The following is a 15,690-nucleotide window of genomic DNA, read 5'->3' on the forward strand; positions in this document are numbered from 1 at the left end:
CCAAGATGTTCCTTCTCTCAAAGACATTCCCAACTCTGTTATCACTATTTTTCCTCTTTATCAAAGTAGTACTTTCCTTTAAAAATCTGTCACTGTTTAACTGCATTAATGCCCAGAGCTTCACCCTCTCCAGTATCCCTGCCCTCTGCCACGTTAACTAAGTACCATTGTCTTCTGACTCAACTTGGCCATGCAATTGCTTCAGTTAAAGGAAGGACAGTTAATATGACCCAAGGAAGTCTTGAAAAACACTTCTATGACTAGGTGTAATGTTTCTGCATATCTTTCACCATTATGAAAACATGGCCAGGCTAGCTTTCTGAGCATGGCTCAGTAGTCTCCAGCTGACTATAAAACATGTGACAGGAAAAATAGTCAAGTTTAATCTACATAATTGACAACACACTAATGAACTAAATAAATACTGACTTGTCTAAGTCATTGAATTTTGAGGTGGTTTTGTTTTACAGCACTTTTGTAGTACAGAATGCTGTGTAACTAATACACCTTGGGTTCTACATAGCATTTGTCAATCTCTTTTAACCATGAAATACTATATCCCTTATAATTCAGAATGACCTTTTTTTGGGGGGGTGGTGGTAGTAGGGATTGAACTCAGGGACACTGGACCACTGAGTCACATCCCCAGCCCTGTTTTGTATTTTATTTAAAGACAGGGTCTCACTGAGTTGCTTAGCACCTTGCAGTTGCTGGGGCTGGCTTTGAACTCACTATTCTCCTGTCTCAACTTCCAGAGCTGCTGGGATTAAAAGTGCATGCAACACTCCCGGCTCACCATGGCCATCTTAATAGTTACTTATCTTTAGAGAACTCTGCTTAAAAGGCCAGTTGAAAGTAAACCTTTTTTAAAACAAGGGAATCTATTTCCCTTTGCACATACTATCCAAACACCATATATGAATCCTGTCATATGAACTTTACCTTAGGAACACTCTTGAACTGCATTTTGGCAAAAGGCAATGGATTATACAGAATGGTACAAAATTTATGTTGTAAAATATTAAGTTATCAAATCAACCAAATGCAATAAATAGGACCTTGTTTGGATTCTGATTATTACAAACTGACTCACAGGAAAAAAGAAACATATTTGGATATCAGATAGGATTAAAGGATTAATGAATGTGATGTTGTAGTTGTTTTATAAACAGACAAAATGATATGACACGTAGAATTTACAACAATGAAACAATAACAGAAAACCGATCGCTTTGAAACTCAGTGATGGATTCACTGGGTATCATTATCCTTTCTCCCTACTTGTTGTGTGTTTTTAAAGTAGTGAGTCAATACTGTCATGTACAACTAAAAAGAACAATAAAAAAAAGTAACAAGTTAGGCAAAACATGAAGAACACTCAAAATGCAACATTAAAAAAAACTAGCAATTGGGCTGGGGTTGTTGCTCAATGGAAGAGCACACGTAAGACACTGGGTTTGATTCTCAACACCACATATAAATAGATAAAATAAAAAATAAAGGTTCATCGACAACTAAGGGGAAAAAACAAAAACTAGCAATCCTATTAGAAAATGGGCAAAAGAATAAAACAACACATTTACTGAATGAAGAGTGCATGCATATGGCAAGCCATACACCTGAAGAAAAAAAAAACTCATCATTAGTCATTAGGTAAATGCAAATTGAAACCACAAAAAAACACTACATTACTCTCATAACAGATAAAATGAAATATGATGACATCATCAAATGCTGGAATAGATGTAAAGAAACTACAGCATTCACACTTGGTGGCAGAAAAGTAAAATTGTACACTCACTCTAAAACAAATTTGGCAGTTTTTTCAAAAACTAAACATGGGCCAGGCACTGTGGCGCATGCCGATAATCCCAGCAGCTCAGAAGGCTGAGGCAGGAGGATTTTGAGTTCAAAGCCAGCCTCAGCAAAAGTGAGGTGCTAAGCAACTCAGTGAGATACTTACTATCTCTAAATAAAATACAAAAATAAGACTGAGAGGTCAAGTGCCCCTGAGTTTAATTCCCCCCTGCAAACAAAACAAAAAACTAAACATGGACTTACATTATGACCCAGTAATTGCATTCTTAGGTAATTTATTCCAAGTAAATGAAAACTTGTGTCTACACAAATATCTATATGCAGATGGGTACTTCAGATCTGCTAGTATTAGCCAGTAAGTGAAAACAACCTTAACGTTCCTCAATGTGTGAATGACTCAACTGTGGAACTGTGGTATAACCATACCGTGGAATTCTTCTATTCAAAAATAAAAAGAAATGAACTACTGATGTACAAAATGTGCATGAACTGCAAGGAAGTTGTGGTTAGTGAAAAAAACAATCTCAAAAAAGATACCTACTGCACAATTTCATTCATTTAATATTCATGAAATAACTAATTATAGAGATGAAGAATAGTTTAGTGATTGCTAAGTGTTATGGATTGGAGGGATATGGGTGTGTTATACAGAGAATTATAAAGAAATGTTTGGGTTTTTTGGGGGGTAGGGAGGTAATGGGGAAACAGACCCATGGGCACTTAACCACTGAAGCACATACCCAGCCCTTTTTAATGTTTTATTTTGAGACAAAGTCTCAATAAGTTGCTTAGGGCCTAGCTAAGTTGTTGAGACTGGCTTTGAACTTATGATCTTCCTGCCTTGGCCTCAAGAGTTGCTAAGATGGGGCTGGGGATGTGGCTCAAGCGGTAGCGTGCTCGCCTGGCATGTGTGCGGTCCGGGTTCGATCCTCAGCATCACATACAAAGATGTTTTCTGTCAAAAACTAAAAAATAAATATTAAAAAATTCTCTCTCTCTCACTCTCACTCTTTAAGAAAAAAAAAAAAGAGCTGCTAGGATTACATGGGAGCACCACGGTGCCCAATTATAAGGAAGTCTTATAGTGATGTTAATATAGTTAAGTATCTTAGTTGTGATAATGGATGCACACTTTATATATGATAAAACTGCAGAGCTATATATACACACATGCATACACGAAAAAATGTGAAAGTGGTTAAATATGATTGAAATGTAAGAATTGAACTAAGGTCCATTTCTTTGATATACTATAATTGTGTAAGATATTCAGACTGGGGGAGGCAAGAGAAAAAATACATTGAATTCCTTGTGTATGTCTTTGCAATCTCAACAAATTTAATTATTTTAAAATACAAAGGTAAAACAAATGAGTAGTGGGTTGAAACTACACTTTGTACTAATGAAAGGATTGAAATCTTACCTTTGCTGCCACTTCAGCACTAATCTCTTCTTGAGTTTCTGCTAATCTTTTCTTAGCCACTTCTGTTCTTCTATCGCAATCTGCAATGAATGACTGCAGGTGATCCATGGCCTAAAATGTTTAATTAAAAAATAATTACTGCCAGAAAGTTAATTTTATTCAGAAATACCTTTATTTAAAAACTATACTTTGTTTTTAAAATGTTAATAAGTGGAAACTACGGAAATCTTAAAAAATAATAAAAGCAGTTTCAATTGTAAATCCCAAATATTATTTGTCTTCCACCAAACTGGCAAAGGATAAACATAAATAATTCCAGAAAGATGGGGCTGGGGTTGTAGTTCAGTATCACAGCGCTTGCATTGCTTGTGTGAGGCACTGGGTTCGATCCTCAGCACCACACAAAAAATAAATAAATAAAATAAAGGTATTGAGTCCATCTACAATTAGAAATATTTAAATAATAATAATTATTATTTTTCCAGGAAAGATAATGCTATTAAAAAAACCTCCACTTTCATACTCTATTGAAGAAAGCACAAACCAATGTTGCAGCCTTTATAAAAAGGCACTGTGATTTTTCTTACTGAAAACCCTTTAAGGGGCTGGGGCTTTGGCTCAATGGAAGAACACTTGCCCAGCATGTGTGAGGAACTGGGTTCGATTCTCAGCACCAGAATTGAACAAGAAGTTGTGGTTAGTAAAACTTTCACATTTTTAAAATAAAAATAAATAAAATAAAGGTTTGTCAACAACTGTGTGTGTGTGTGTGTATGTATATATGTGTGTGTATATATATATATATATATATAAAGAAAGAAAACCCTTTAAGGGTCCAGGGGAAAGATGAAGGGAAGAAAGGGGGAAATACTGGGGACTGACATTGGCCAAATTATATGGTTATATTCTGTGCATGTGCAAATATGGTAACAAAGAATCCCATTGGAATGCACAGCTATAATGCACCAATAAAAAAAAAAATAGGGGAAAAAAACTTTAAAATATCCCCTTAGTAGTTTTACTTCCAAAATTTTATTCTAAGAAATTAACAAAAATATGTAGAGATAAATATTCAAACACATTCTTTACATTGTTAGAGCATTAAAAAGCTATAAATATTCTAAATTTGATCTTCCTTCATTAAAAAAGTTCTTATAGGATACTTAAAGACATAGAACACTTCAAGATTCACTTACAAATAAAAGGCAAGTTACTAACATAATATGCAATAAGATCCCACATTTATGAAACAAAGCAGCATAGAAAAAAATTGAAAGATAACCACATACAAAATGAGTTGTAACATTGTTAAAATGTTAACAATAATAATTTCTCAATATCTCATGATTTTTGCTTTTTTCTGTTTTTTTTTTAAATTCCCACAATGAAAATGTTATAATCAGGAAAAAAAAAAAAAAAAAAACCTTTTCAAAAAATGAACCATTGGAAAATTTTAACAATGTCATTCTGCACATACTGGAATCCCCAAAATAGTCTGATAGCCCAAGAATTTCTTCAAAGTGAACAGGGACAAAAATGAAATTCTTCAAAGAAATAAGGATGATTTCAAAAGTTTCTTCTAACTGGGATGACACAGAGATAGCTATTTAATTCTTTTAATGTCAACTTTATCTTTTAAATGGTAATGGAAATCTATGTGAATTTTCTTATGACAAGATAAAAGTAATTCGGGCACTGTGACACACGCCTGTAATCCCAGTGGGTCAGAAGGCTTAGGCAGGAGCATCCCAAGTTCAAAGCCAGCCTCAGCAAAAAGGTGCTGAACAACTCAGTGAGACTCTGTCTCTAAAAGAGCTGGGGATGTAACTCAGTGGTTGAGTGCTCCTGAATTCAATCCCTGGTACCCAGTGGCCCAATTAAAAAGAAAAAAAGAGGGTAGATCCCAAAGCAGTGAGAGAAAAGAAAGACCAACCAACAAATAAGTGTTGGGTCAATTAAACAGTTACTAGGAGCTAAACATACTAAGTAGAATAAATTCAAGATGGAGCAAGGATTTAAATGTATAAAATGAAGTAAAAGAGTACTAGGGAAAAAGGGCTCTTTTCACTTCAGAATAGGGAAGGCCTTTCAAATTAATCTAATAGATTTTTTGAAAACTGATAAATTAGACAACTAAAAAATATGCAGAACCAAAAACCACCAAAGAAATGTAAAATAGGAAAAAATACTTGGAATACGTATGTGAGAAAAAAAGACTAATTTTCATAAAATGCAAACAGAACAAATCAATGAGAAATGGCCAACATTCAAGATTAGCTAATTAAAAAAAAAAAAAAAAAGTTGTATACTGTTAGTTCACTAAAAAAGGAAATACAAAGCAGGGCGCAATCCCAGTAACTAGGTAGGCTAAAAGCAGAGGATTCACAAGTTAGAGGACAGCCTCTAAAACTTAGCAAGATCCTGTCTCAAAATAAAAAATGGCCCCGGGGATGTAGGTCAGAGGTAAAGTACACTGGGTTCAAGCCCCAGTAAGAAAAAGGAACCATAAAATGAGCTCATCAATATGCTTTATTTAATGCTAAGTGATATGTCTCACAAAAATGCAAAAAAAAAAAAAATTTAGTTTCCCTATTTTTAGACAAGTAATTCTCATATAAAAGTAACATTACAGGCTAAGAAGAGCATTACAGGCTCAGCGTAGAGCAAGTGCCTAGCATATAGTGACTCCCTGAGTTGGAGCCCCTGCTCTGCATATTAAATACATAAATAAATAGATAAAGTGAGAAACAATATGCAAGTTACATCTGGAACCCATTCACATACCTATTTCTTCTATTAGTTTTACACTAAAATACTGTCTTTATAACACCATATATATATATATATATAAAATGCAAAATGGATATGATATAAAAATAATTAGCTGAGTTTATCTTATTAAAGATAATGATTCATATTCAAGATATTTTGCTGCAAAAGACAATATAATCCATTAAAGCAAAATCACATACATCAAGTTCAAAGAAAAAGTCCTGTTCTTTGGATGCAATTTCATAATCTGCTCTTAAAGCCAGGTCATGGACTTTCAGACATTCTCCAAGATCCATTCTCTAGGGGAGAGAAAAAAAAAAGAGAATATTGAAATAGAAAACATTTTTTCACAAATTCACTTCATCACTACAATTCTCTTCTGAATATATATTAAGCCATACATATGCTTCGTTACTTATGGACCTTCAAATTACAACATTTCACAGACAACTATAAAACTTGGTATTACAAAGAAACTGCAATGGGCTGGGGTTGTGGCTCAGCGGTAGAGCGCTCACCTAGCACATGTAAGGCCCTGGGTTCGATCCTAAGCACCACGTAAATTTAAATAAATAAAATCAAGGCATTCTGTCCAACTAAAAATAAGATTTTGGAAGGAAGGAAGGAAGGAAGGAACGAACTGCACCAATTCTGGCTACAAATAAAAGAGTGAACATTTTTAAACTTATGAACATATCTGTAAGAAAAAGCTTTTCAGTTTCAAGCTCCTATATTATAGCATATTTCATTTACTCCCATAACGGAAAGATATTCAAAGTTAATTTAAAACAAAACTGAAAGATTATGTAAACCAAACTGCTGAATTAGGGTCAATTTTTTTTTTTTTTTTAATGTGGTGCTGAGGAACAAACCCACTGCCTTACACGTGCTAGGCAAGTGCTTTACAACTAACTGAGCCACAATCCCAGCCTGGGGGGTCACTGTTCTTTGAAGAGCATTCTGTTTGTCAAATAAAAATTCCTTAAAAAAAAAAAAAAAAAAAAAAAAAGAGACTGACCCTAGGTTCAATCTTCAGTACCGTCCCCAATACACACACAGAGACTGTTAACCTTCTTATAGATGCCAGACAAAATTCCATGTAAACTCATGAAGACATAATTCATTAGTAAGACCCAGTGTAAGTGCACAAGTATCTATCAGGGAAATAAAATAGTCTTATTGACCTAGAATCCTCCTCTGTGTAAATTTCCAATTTTCATTATTTAAAACCAGAGGCTTTTCTCTTACCGGAGACAAAAATCAATAAAAATCTATCCATTTTTACATGTATGTGGACAGCTGATAAGAACTTTGATAAAATCCTTTTGGGGGAAAAAATGGGTAAAATGCAAAGATAAATACATCTATGATTAATGGGTGATCAAAGCAAAGCAAGTGCCAGGTGCAGTGGTGCACGCCTATAATTCCGGCAGCTTGGGAGGTTGAGACAGGAGGATCCCAAATTCAAAGACAGTCTTAGCAACTTAGCAAGACCCTGTGTCCAAATAAAAAAAATTTTTAAAAAGGACTGGAGATGTAACATAGTGGTTAAGCACTCCTAGGTTCAATCCCCAGTGTGTATACACACACACATAAAAGCAAGAGATTTTTTCCAATTGGAGGTATGTAACCCCCACCTCCAGAAATGTCTCAGTCTCTGGACTGTTAATTAAAAAAAACTTCAAGGAGCCAGCTCAGTGGTGCATGCCTGTAATTGCAGTGGCTCAGGAGTCTGAAGCAGGAGGATCAAGAGTTCAAAGCCAGCCTCAGAAAAAGCGGGACCCTAAGCAACTCAGCGAGACCATCTCTAAATAAAGATACAAAATAGGGCTGAGATGTGCCCCTGAGTTCAATCCCTGGTACCCATCCCACCCAAAACAAACAAACAAACAAAGAATTACACTGTGAATAGACACATAGGTTTTAAAACAGTAATATTCACACCTTTTGATAAGTTTTATAGAAATATAACATGTATAGAAAAGTATACAAATCACTGAGGCAAAAGGATCACAATTTCAAGGCCAGCCTCATTGACACTAGTAAGATCCTGTCTCAAAAAAAAAAAAAGAAGAAGAAGAAGAAGAAAGGGCTGGGTAGAGTAACCCTGATCTCAATCCCCAGTATTGCAAAAAATGAATACATTATTGAAATATTCAAGATTTTATTATAAAATAGGCTCTGTGTTATATGATTTTTTTTGCCCAACTCTAGGCAGATATTAAGTATTCTAAGCATGTTTAAGTGGGCTTGGCTAAGCAGAAAAGTTCCGTGGTTTAGGTGTGCTAAGTGCATTTTTAACTTCTGATTACTTTTTTCTTCTGAGGGGGGGTGGGGAGTGTGGGAGGTGTCGGGGTTACCGGTGATTGAACTGGGGCACTCAACCACTGATTCAGATCCCCAAACCTGTTTTGAATTTTTATTTAGAGACAAGGTCTCACCGAGTTGCCTTTTTTTTAAGTTGTTGATGGACCTTTATATATACTTATATTTATATGTGGTACTGAGAATCAAACCCAGTGCCTCATATATGCTAGGCAAGTGCTCTACCACTGAGCCACAACCCCAGCCCATGAATAATAAATTATTTTTAAGCAATACCAACACAATTTTTAAAAAAGAAACTTCGTAATGATTTTACCCCACATTTTTTGCAAAAATAAATGGCCCCAAATCTGTGATAATTGTGCAATAAATGAAATTTAGTAAAGAGTGAAAGCAAATTAACTTAGAAAACCCAAAAGAATTTCAAATTTTACAAAATATTTAGAAGGCAAATAAATATTTTTAATTACTCTTTTTGTACATGACAGTATAATGTATTTTGACATATTCTATGTACATGGAGTATAACTTGCCATTCTTGTGGTTGAACATGATGTGGAGTTATACTGGTTGTGTATTCATATATAAACATAGGAAAGTATGTCTGATACATCTACTATCTTTCCCATTCCCCAGCCTCCTGGACCCTTCCCTTCATTCCAATTTGTGTGCCCCTTTATTGTGTGTTAGCATCCACATATCAGAGAAAACATTCATAGAAGGCAAATAAACCTTTTAATTAAAATCTTTTTAAAAGAAATATGGGTAATATCAATCATCGGGAAGTTTCTGGTAACAGGTATCTATAGCATACAGGCCTGAGCCTTAGCTTTACAAATGGTATCTAGAAATGACACTGCCTACTTAACATTTTTGCCAAAAATCTGGACATGTGTAAAACAGAGGACGTGATCAATTTTGTGCAATATTCCAACTAAAAAGGACAGTGAATTCACTGGATCAAAATTCAAAAGAATAGGCCAATTAAATTTAAATTAAATAAATTGAATTCATATATTTCTATGACTAAGAGAAAAATTTACAAGTAACTAGATATGAATAGAGTATTAGACAAAAATAACTAGTTAAAAAGTATGGCATGATGACTGAAATAAACCAATGTGAACTAAAACTAATTTTGAAAGGATATAGTGTGAGTCAAATGAGAAATCTCTACTGAAGGCTCGTTTTTAAAAAAAAAAACCCTGCCAGGCATGGTGGTGCACACCTGTAATCCCAGCAGCTCAGGAGCTGAGGCAGGAGAATGTCAAGTTCAAAGCCAGCCTCAGCAAAAGTGAAGTGCTAAGCAACACAGTGAAACCCTGTCTCTAAAAAAAATACAAAATAGGGATGGGGATGTGGCTCAGTGATGGAGTGCCCCCAAGTTCAATTCCAGTACTCCCCCTCATCCCCACACCCCCACAAAAAACAAACAAAACAAGGCTGGGTGCTGAGAGCCATAGCCAAGTAGGAATGAAGCATGGCATTTTGGGTTGAAAGGTGACACCAGCAAGCCATTGAGATGATAATGATTATGTTAAGATGTGCATTCAATTGGAGATTAGACCCCTGCTGTCCGCCTTGGCCGGCTAATCTTTGAGGTTCTGTCTTAGGATCCCATCTATCAGCTACTGGGGTTGGGGGCCCCATAGGATATGTTGTCTCTATAGGTGGAGCAGTTGGTTGGATACTTACGCCCTCTGGTGATAGAAAGGTGTTAGTAGCAGCCTCCTGTTGTAGCTTTTTCCCTAACAGCTCCTTTTCCTTTAAATTTTCTTCCTCTGTCTAGCTCGAGAGACCTTCTCTTTTGCTTGATCTAATAAAATGTCTTTCTCCATGGTCTGAACCTCTAACAATTTACTTAACACTCTTTCGGTTTGTTTTTTACTAATTTCTAATCTACTATAAAGATAACGCAACCCAACAAGATAACACAAAACAAAACCGAAACAGAATGAAACAAAAACAGAACAAAAAATCATTGTATCAATTTTCCTATTTTCTTAAAATGTATTTTCATGGTCTATCTCTTCCTCAGGGCCAAACAACTTCAAACCTTGGGCCAACCATTTTTCCCAGTTTGCCTGAGAAAGTTCTAGGCAGCTTGAAACAAAAACAAAATAAATAAAAACAAGAACACATTGTTTTTTGAAATGGTCACCCATTCTCTCGCTCTCCCTCAGGGGAGAGCAATTTCACTTACCCCCAAGATTCAGGTGTTCCCTGTACAGGCCACCAAATGCCGCAGTCTGGCTGGGCACAAAATCAGGAGCCACTCAAGCAGGAACAAACTTTATTTCCCAAACTCCTGCAAACGCCAAGCACATACCACACCGGAAATTCCTCCTAGCACACTTCCCCAACCAATGGGAACTCTCCAGGAGTCCCACTAGAGCTCCAAAGTAGCAGGCCCCAGGCAGAGAGCAGGGGTCTTATCTCCAATTGAATGCACATCTTAACATAATCATTATCATCTCAATGGCTTGCTGGTGTCACCTTTCAACCAAAAATGCCATGCTTCATTCCTACTTGGCTATGGCTCTCAGCAACTGGGAATGTGGTTCAGTGGTTGAGTACCCTCAAGTTCAATTCCAGGTACCCACACAAAGAAGCAAACTCTTACCTTCCAAAAATTATTCTGTACACTAATGTACTTCAAAAGGGATATGAATAGATTGACCAAATGTCTCAAAACCAAGCCATGCAGAAAAGCCAGGTAAAAGAAGTAATTAGAGAAAAATCAAAATGTAAAGCTAATCATCAATCAATGGAAGAATTTCTGATTAAGAATCAAAAATTTGTTTTATTATGGTCCAAAGGGACTATAGAGAGGTTTTTTTTTTTTTTTTAAACTCTTGGTGTTAAAGACGGAACAAGCCTGCAGTTTTGAAATCATTTTTCTAGCATAATTGAGGAAAAAAAACTCAACCAGGTAGCATTTAATCTTTCCCCCAACTCTAGGACTACTTTTAAAAAACCGTTTTTATGTAAAACCTTATTACACTCCTCAGTTCTTTTTTTTTTCAATATTTTTTTAGTTGGAGATGAACACAATACCTTTATTTTATTTTTTTATGTGGCGCTAAAGATCAAACTCAGTGCCTTCCACATGTAAGGCAAGCACTCTACCACTAAGCTACAACCCTAGCCTTACACTCAGTTCTTAATTACATAAGAATTATAAAGATGGTGAAGCACGCCTGTAATCCCAACAGCTCAGGAGGCTGAGGCAGGAGGATCACAAGTTCAAAGCCAGCCTTAGCAATGGCAAGACACTAAGCAACTCAACAAGACCCTGTCTCTAAATAAAATACAAAATAGGGCTGGGGATGTGGCTCAGTGCCCTTGAGTTCAATCACTGGTACCTAAGGAGGGGTGACGGGGACAAGAAGCAATAAAGACTTCTCATGACAATTACAAAAACCTTCATCATAAAATGCTATACTGAACATGCAGAAATTTTTCCAGGCCCCAATGTCTACAATTTAACATACTGAGGACTTTCCCAGTGACAATAAGCAGCAACTGAAGTGGCCAGTGGATATGTAGAACTTAAAATTAACAATAATACTAAGAAAAAGTTATTAAAAAAAAAAAACAAAAACCTCCCAGGGCCTGGGGTGTAGCTCAGTGGTAGAGCGCCGGCCTAGCATGTGTAAGGCATTGGTTTGATCCCCAGTACCACATAAAAATAAACTAAAGGTATTATGTCCATCTACTAAAAATAAATAAATAAAAACAAGATCTCAGAAAATAAAATAGAAATTAAAGATCTAATGGCAAAAGAAAGTTGTCAACGTTTGTTATATAAGTCAGCAGTTTAAATTAATTTCTCCAACAATGCCCATAACGTGTTACATATTTTCACAAGCTATAGTTGTTCACAGGATGCTGTATCACATTTCATAAAACAAAAAAGATGTCACAGTCAGATGTGGTTCTCAACCTGTTCCTGGAAAGCATTCACCTCACATTGATGGTTTTTAGAAACAGCCCAAGCCCTATCACTTGAAGACTGAATTGCAAAACCCACCCAGGTGTTTATAGTGTGTGGTGCTGACAACCATTCACTGATCTACTTTCATTCCCATCCCCTGTACAGGAAAAATGACCTGCTTGAGAGTAATATTAGTACACCCAGTTAGACCAATTCTTCATCTAACATTTCTTCCACTTTGCCAGGCAGGCTCCAATATTTTAGTACTAAATTGTTTTAAGTATTTTTCAATAATATTCATCTCCCATGCCATAAGAAAAAGATCTGCACAGCAGACATCCAAAGCTCCCTTTTACCAATTATCTTTATCCCCTAACTCTATTTCTCAATTTGTTCTCAAGAAAAAAACGTAAAAATAACAACTTTTGCCTGTGTTTAAAACACCTCTGTTTTTAATGTTAGATTCTACAACACACAACCAACCACAAGAACAAAAGCAATTATGTCATTCAAAAACAAAACAAATTAAAAAAAACATAATTATTTCCACTGTAGTAGGCTAAAATTTTGGGTGAAAGTAAAGGTGAGGGGTCTGCCTTAGAGGAAGGTATAGGCATGGAAAAAATTATTATTAACTCACTGGAATATGAGCTCCACAAAAAGGATTCTTATCTGCCTTATCTACTATGTACCTTTAACCAGGCACAGAAATCCTTTAAAAATATCTGCTGGGGCTGGGGATATAGCTCAGTTGGTAAAGTGCTTGTCTGACACGGAAGAGGCCCTGGGTTCAATCCCCAACACCACAAAAAAACAACAACAACAAAAAACCCTGCTGAATGAATCAGCCTAGTAAGAGGACAGAGAATCTGACAGAGGGCCACAGGCTTACTAACAAGTGAAGATGGTGAAGAAACATCCCAGGACAAAACTGGTCTGAGCTTCAGGTGGGAAAGGAGGGTATCTTAGCCTCCTTGGACTCCTTTCCTTAAGTGTTTAGAACTAGTCCTCTCTGTTTTCTCTGCATTCCTCTCTTCTAAGAGGTGGATTATTTGGGCTTATTACTAACTTTAGCCAACTGATCTTGCAACTTTTTAGTCTAGTCTGGCTATCCACAGTAGCTTGGAGGCCTAAACTCTAGGAACAACAATCTAGTAAAGAAGACTTTTTGGTCTGGAATATCTTCTGTGCTTAACTCACCTCTTCAGGGACCTAGCAGGGCAGTAAGTGTACCAAAGTAGAGTTTCGGAATTCTAAACACCCATCAGCTATATTACTCTGTCCATACAACACAACTAATCAGAGGAGTTTAAAATTCTAAAAACAAAGAAGCCCCAAGAACCCTCCACAACTATCTGCGACTATAAAAGTGAGTATAAGGGAAAGTATGCTTTGAACATTCTTCATGATCCCAGTCATCTAATTAAAATAGTCACCACAGAGGGAACCTTGATAGAACCCCTCCAAGATCAACTACACCAATCCTTCAGAGCCTCTGCTTCTCTGCCAGATCAATCCTTACTGCATCAGTAACAGTGCAACATGCTTCCAACACCAAGGTCTCAGACATTTGCTGCTTCTACTGCATCTGCTTCTCTTTTCTTAAATACTGAAAAAAAATGTTTAACAAGTTTTGTGGATTTTAAATATCTATTTATGACAAAAACCGTAAGATTTTTAATTTTAAAAATTTGAACAATTCACTTTTTAAAATATTTTTTAGTTGCAGTTGGAAACAATTCCTTTATTATATTTACTCATTTTTATGTGGTGCTGAGGATTGAACTCAGGGCCTTGCATGCTATGCTAGCGTTCTATCGCTAAGCCGCAACCCCAGCCCAGACACTTTTAATTAGATTATTTCCAAAAGTTTATTCTTCGTATGTATGTTATGTATGCATTCATTTATTTTGGTAGTGTCCGGGACTGAATCCAGGGGCACTCCCACCACTGAGCTACAAGCCCAGTCCTGTTTTTACTGTGTGACACAATCTTACCAAATTGCCAAGGCTGGCCTCCAACTTGCAATCCTCCTGCCTCAGCACCCCCAGACCCCAATCACTAGAATAATAGGTGTGTACCACTGCATCTGGCTCTATTCTTAGTATTTTAATTAACAGACTTTGTGTTAAATTGTAAATGGTAAAAATGATGCTTATTTTTAACTGAATTCAGTTCTTTATTTGGCCTTCTCCATTTCAAATCCATTCCTCCGCTCTCAGCAAAGAAAACAATCAAGAGCATGAAGAAGAGGTCTTGGACAAATAACTCTACTTCATCCTAGTAACTTCTCTTAAAACCCCTGCATTCTATGCTGCTTTCTGTTTATTTAATAAAGTTGATTATTTTAAGTGTTATTTTTATCTTTTTTTTGGGGGGATGGGGTACTGAGGATTGAACTCAGGGGCACTCAGCCACTGAGCCACATTCCCAGCCCTATCTTGTATTTTGTTTAGAGACAGGGTCTCACCGAGTTCAGCTTTTGCCGAGGCTAGTTTTGAACTCGTGATCCTCCTGCCTCAGCCTACCGAGCCACTGGGATTGCAGGCATGCACCACCGTTATCTTTTTAATTTCTGAAAGTGAGTTTTATCTCTTCAAATGTACTCTAAGTTTCATGGGGGGGAAAATGGTCTTTTTTTCGTTTTTCTTTTCTATTTATCTCTACTGCATAGCAGACCAAGTTTTGCACAGCCCATGTTGCCTACACCATGACTATTAAATGAACTTGATTGGACTACAGAATTCTAAGAATTTAAGGAAACAATGAAAGAGTACACAAAGGCAAACAGACAACAAAGTTTAACAATGTTTTTTTTTTTAAATTTTTTTTTAGTTGTTGATAGACCTTTATTTATTTATACACAGTGCTGAGAATCAAACCCAGTGCCTCACACATGCCAGGCAAGTGCACTACCTCTGAGCCATAGCCTCAACCCCAACAATGTTGTTTTTGATTTACAAAAGAGAAACATTATGAGCCTTTCAAATTTGAGTTTGACTTCATGGAATACAATGATACATTATGTGACATTAAAAAAAAAAAAGATATTCCAGCAGATATTGTAAGCTACTATGGAGACTGAGTCAGGAAGAATCACAAGTTTGAGACCAGCCATAGCTACTTACCAAGACCCTGTCTCAAAATAAAAAATTAAAAGGGCTGGACTATAGTTCAGTGATAAAGTGCCCCTAGTTTAATCCTCAACACCAAAAAGAGAGAGCTATATTCTTGTTAAGGTGGCAAAGACATATAATAAAATGGCATTTTTTGTGATTCAGAAATACACATTGCCCCAAGGTTGGTTTGTTTGAACTTTTGGGAACTGGTTGAATTATATGCAATGATGGACGACATATCAATCTTAAAATGGCTTGGGGGGGGGCAGGGATCAATGAAACTTTTTAATTTTAGA

General features: G+C 36.3%; 1 protein-coding gene across 2 annotated transcripts in view; it reads right to left on the reverse strand.

The window, feature by feature from the left end:
* The window catches only part of Luc7l2 (LUC7 like 2, pre-mRNA splicing factor), a 72,221-nt gene that overhangs the window by 25,840 nt on the left and 30,691 nt on the right, over positions 1–15,690 (reverse strand). For both annotated transcript variants that reach the window (XM_026405403.2, XM_026405404.2), the window contains 2 exons: positions 6,214–6,312; positions 3,242–3,352 (listed from right to left, as the gene is read on the reverse strand). In XM_026405403.2, the coding sequence (XP_026261188.1) occupies positions 3,242–3,352; positions 6,214–6,312 (210 nt within the window). The remainder of the gene's footprint in view (positions 1–3,241; positions 3,353–6,213; positions 6,313–15,690) is intronic.

The sequence above is a fragment of the Urocitellus parryii genome, chromosome 3, assembly GCF_045843805.1.
Source record: "Urocitellus parryii isolate mUroPar1 chromosome 3, mUroPar1.hap1, whole genome shotgun sequence".
Classification (NCBI taxonomy): domain Eukaryota; kingdom Metazoa; phylum Chordata; class Mammalia; order Rodentia; family Sciuridae; genus Urocitellus; species Urocitellus parryii.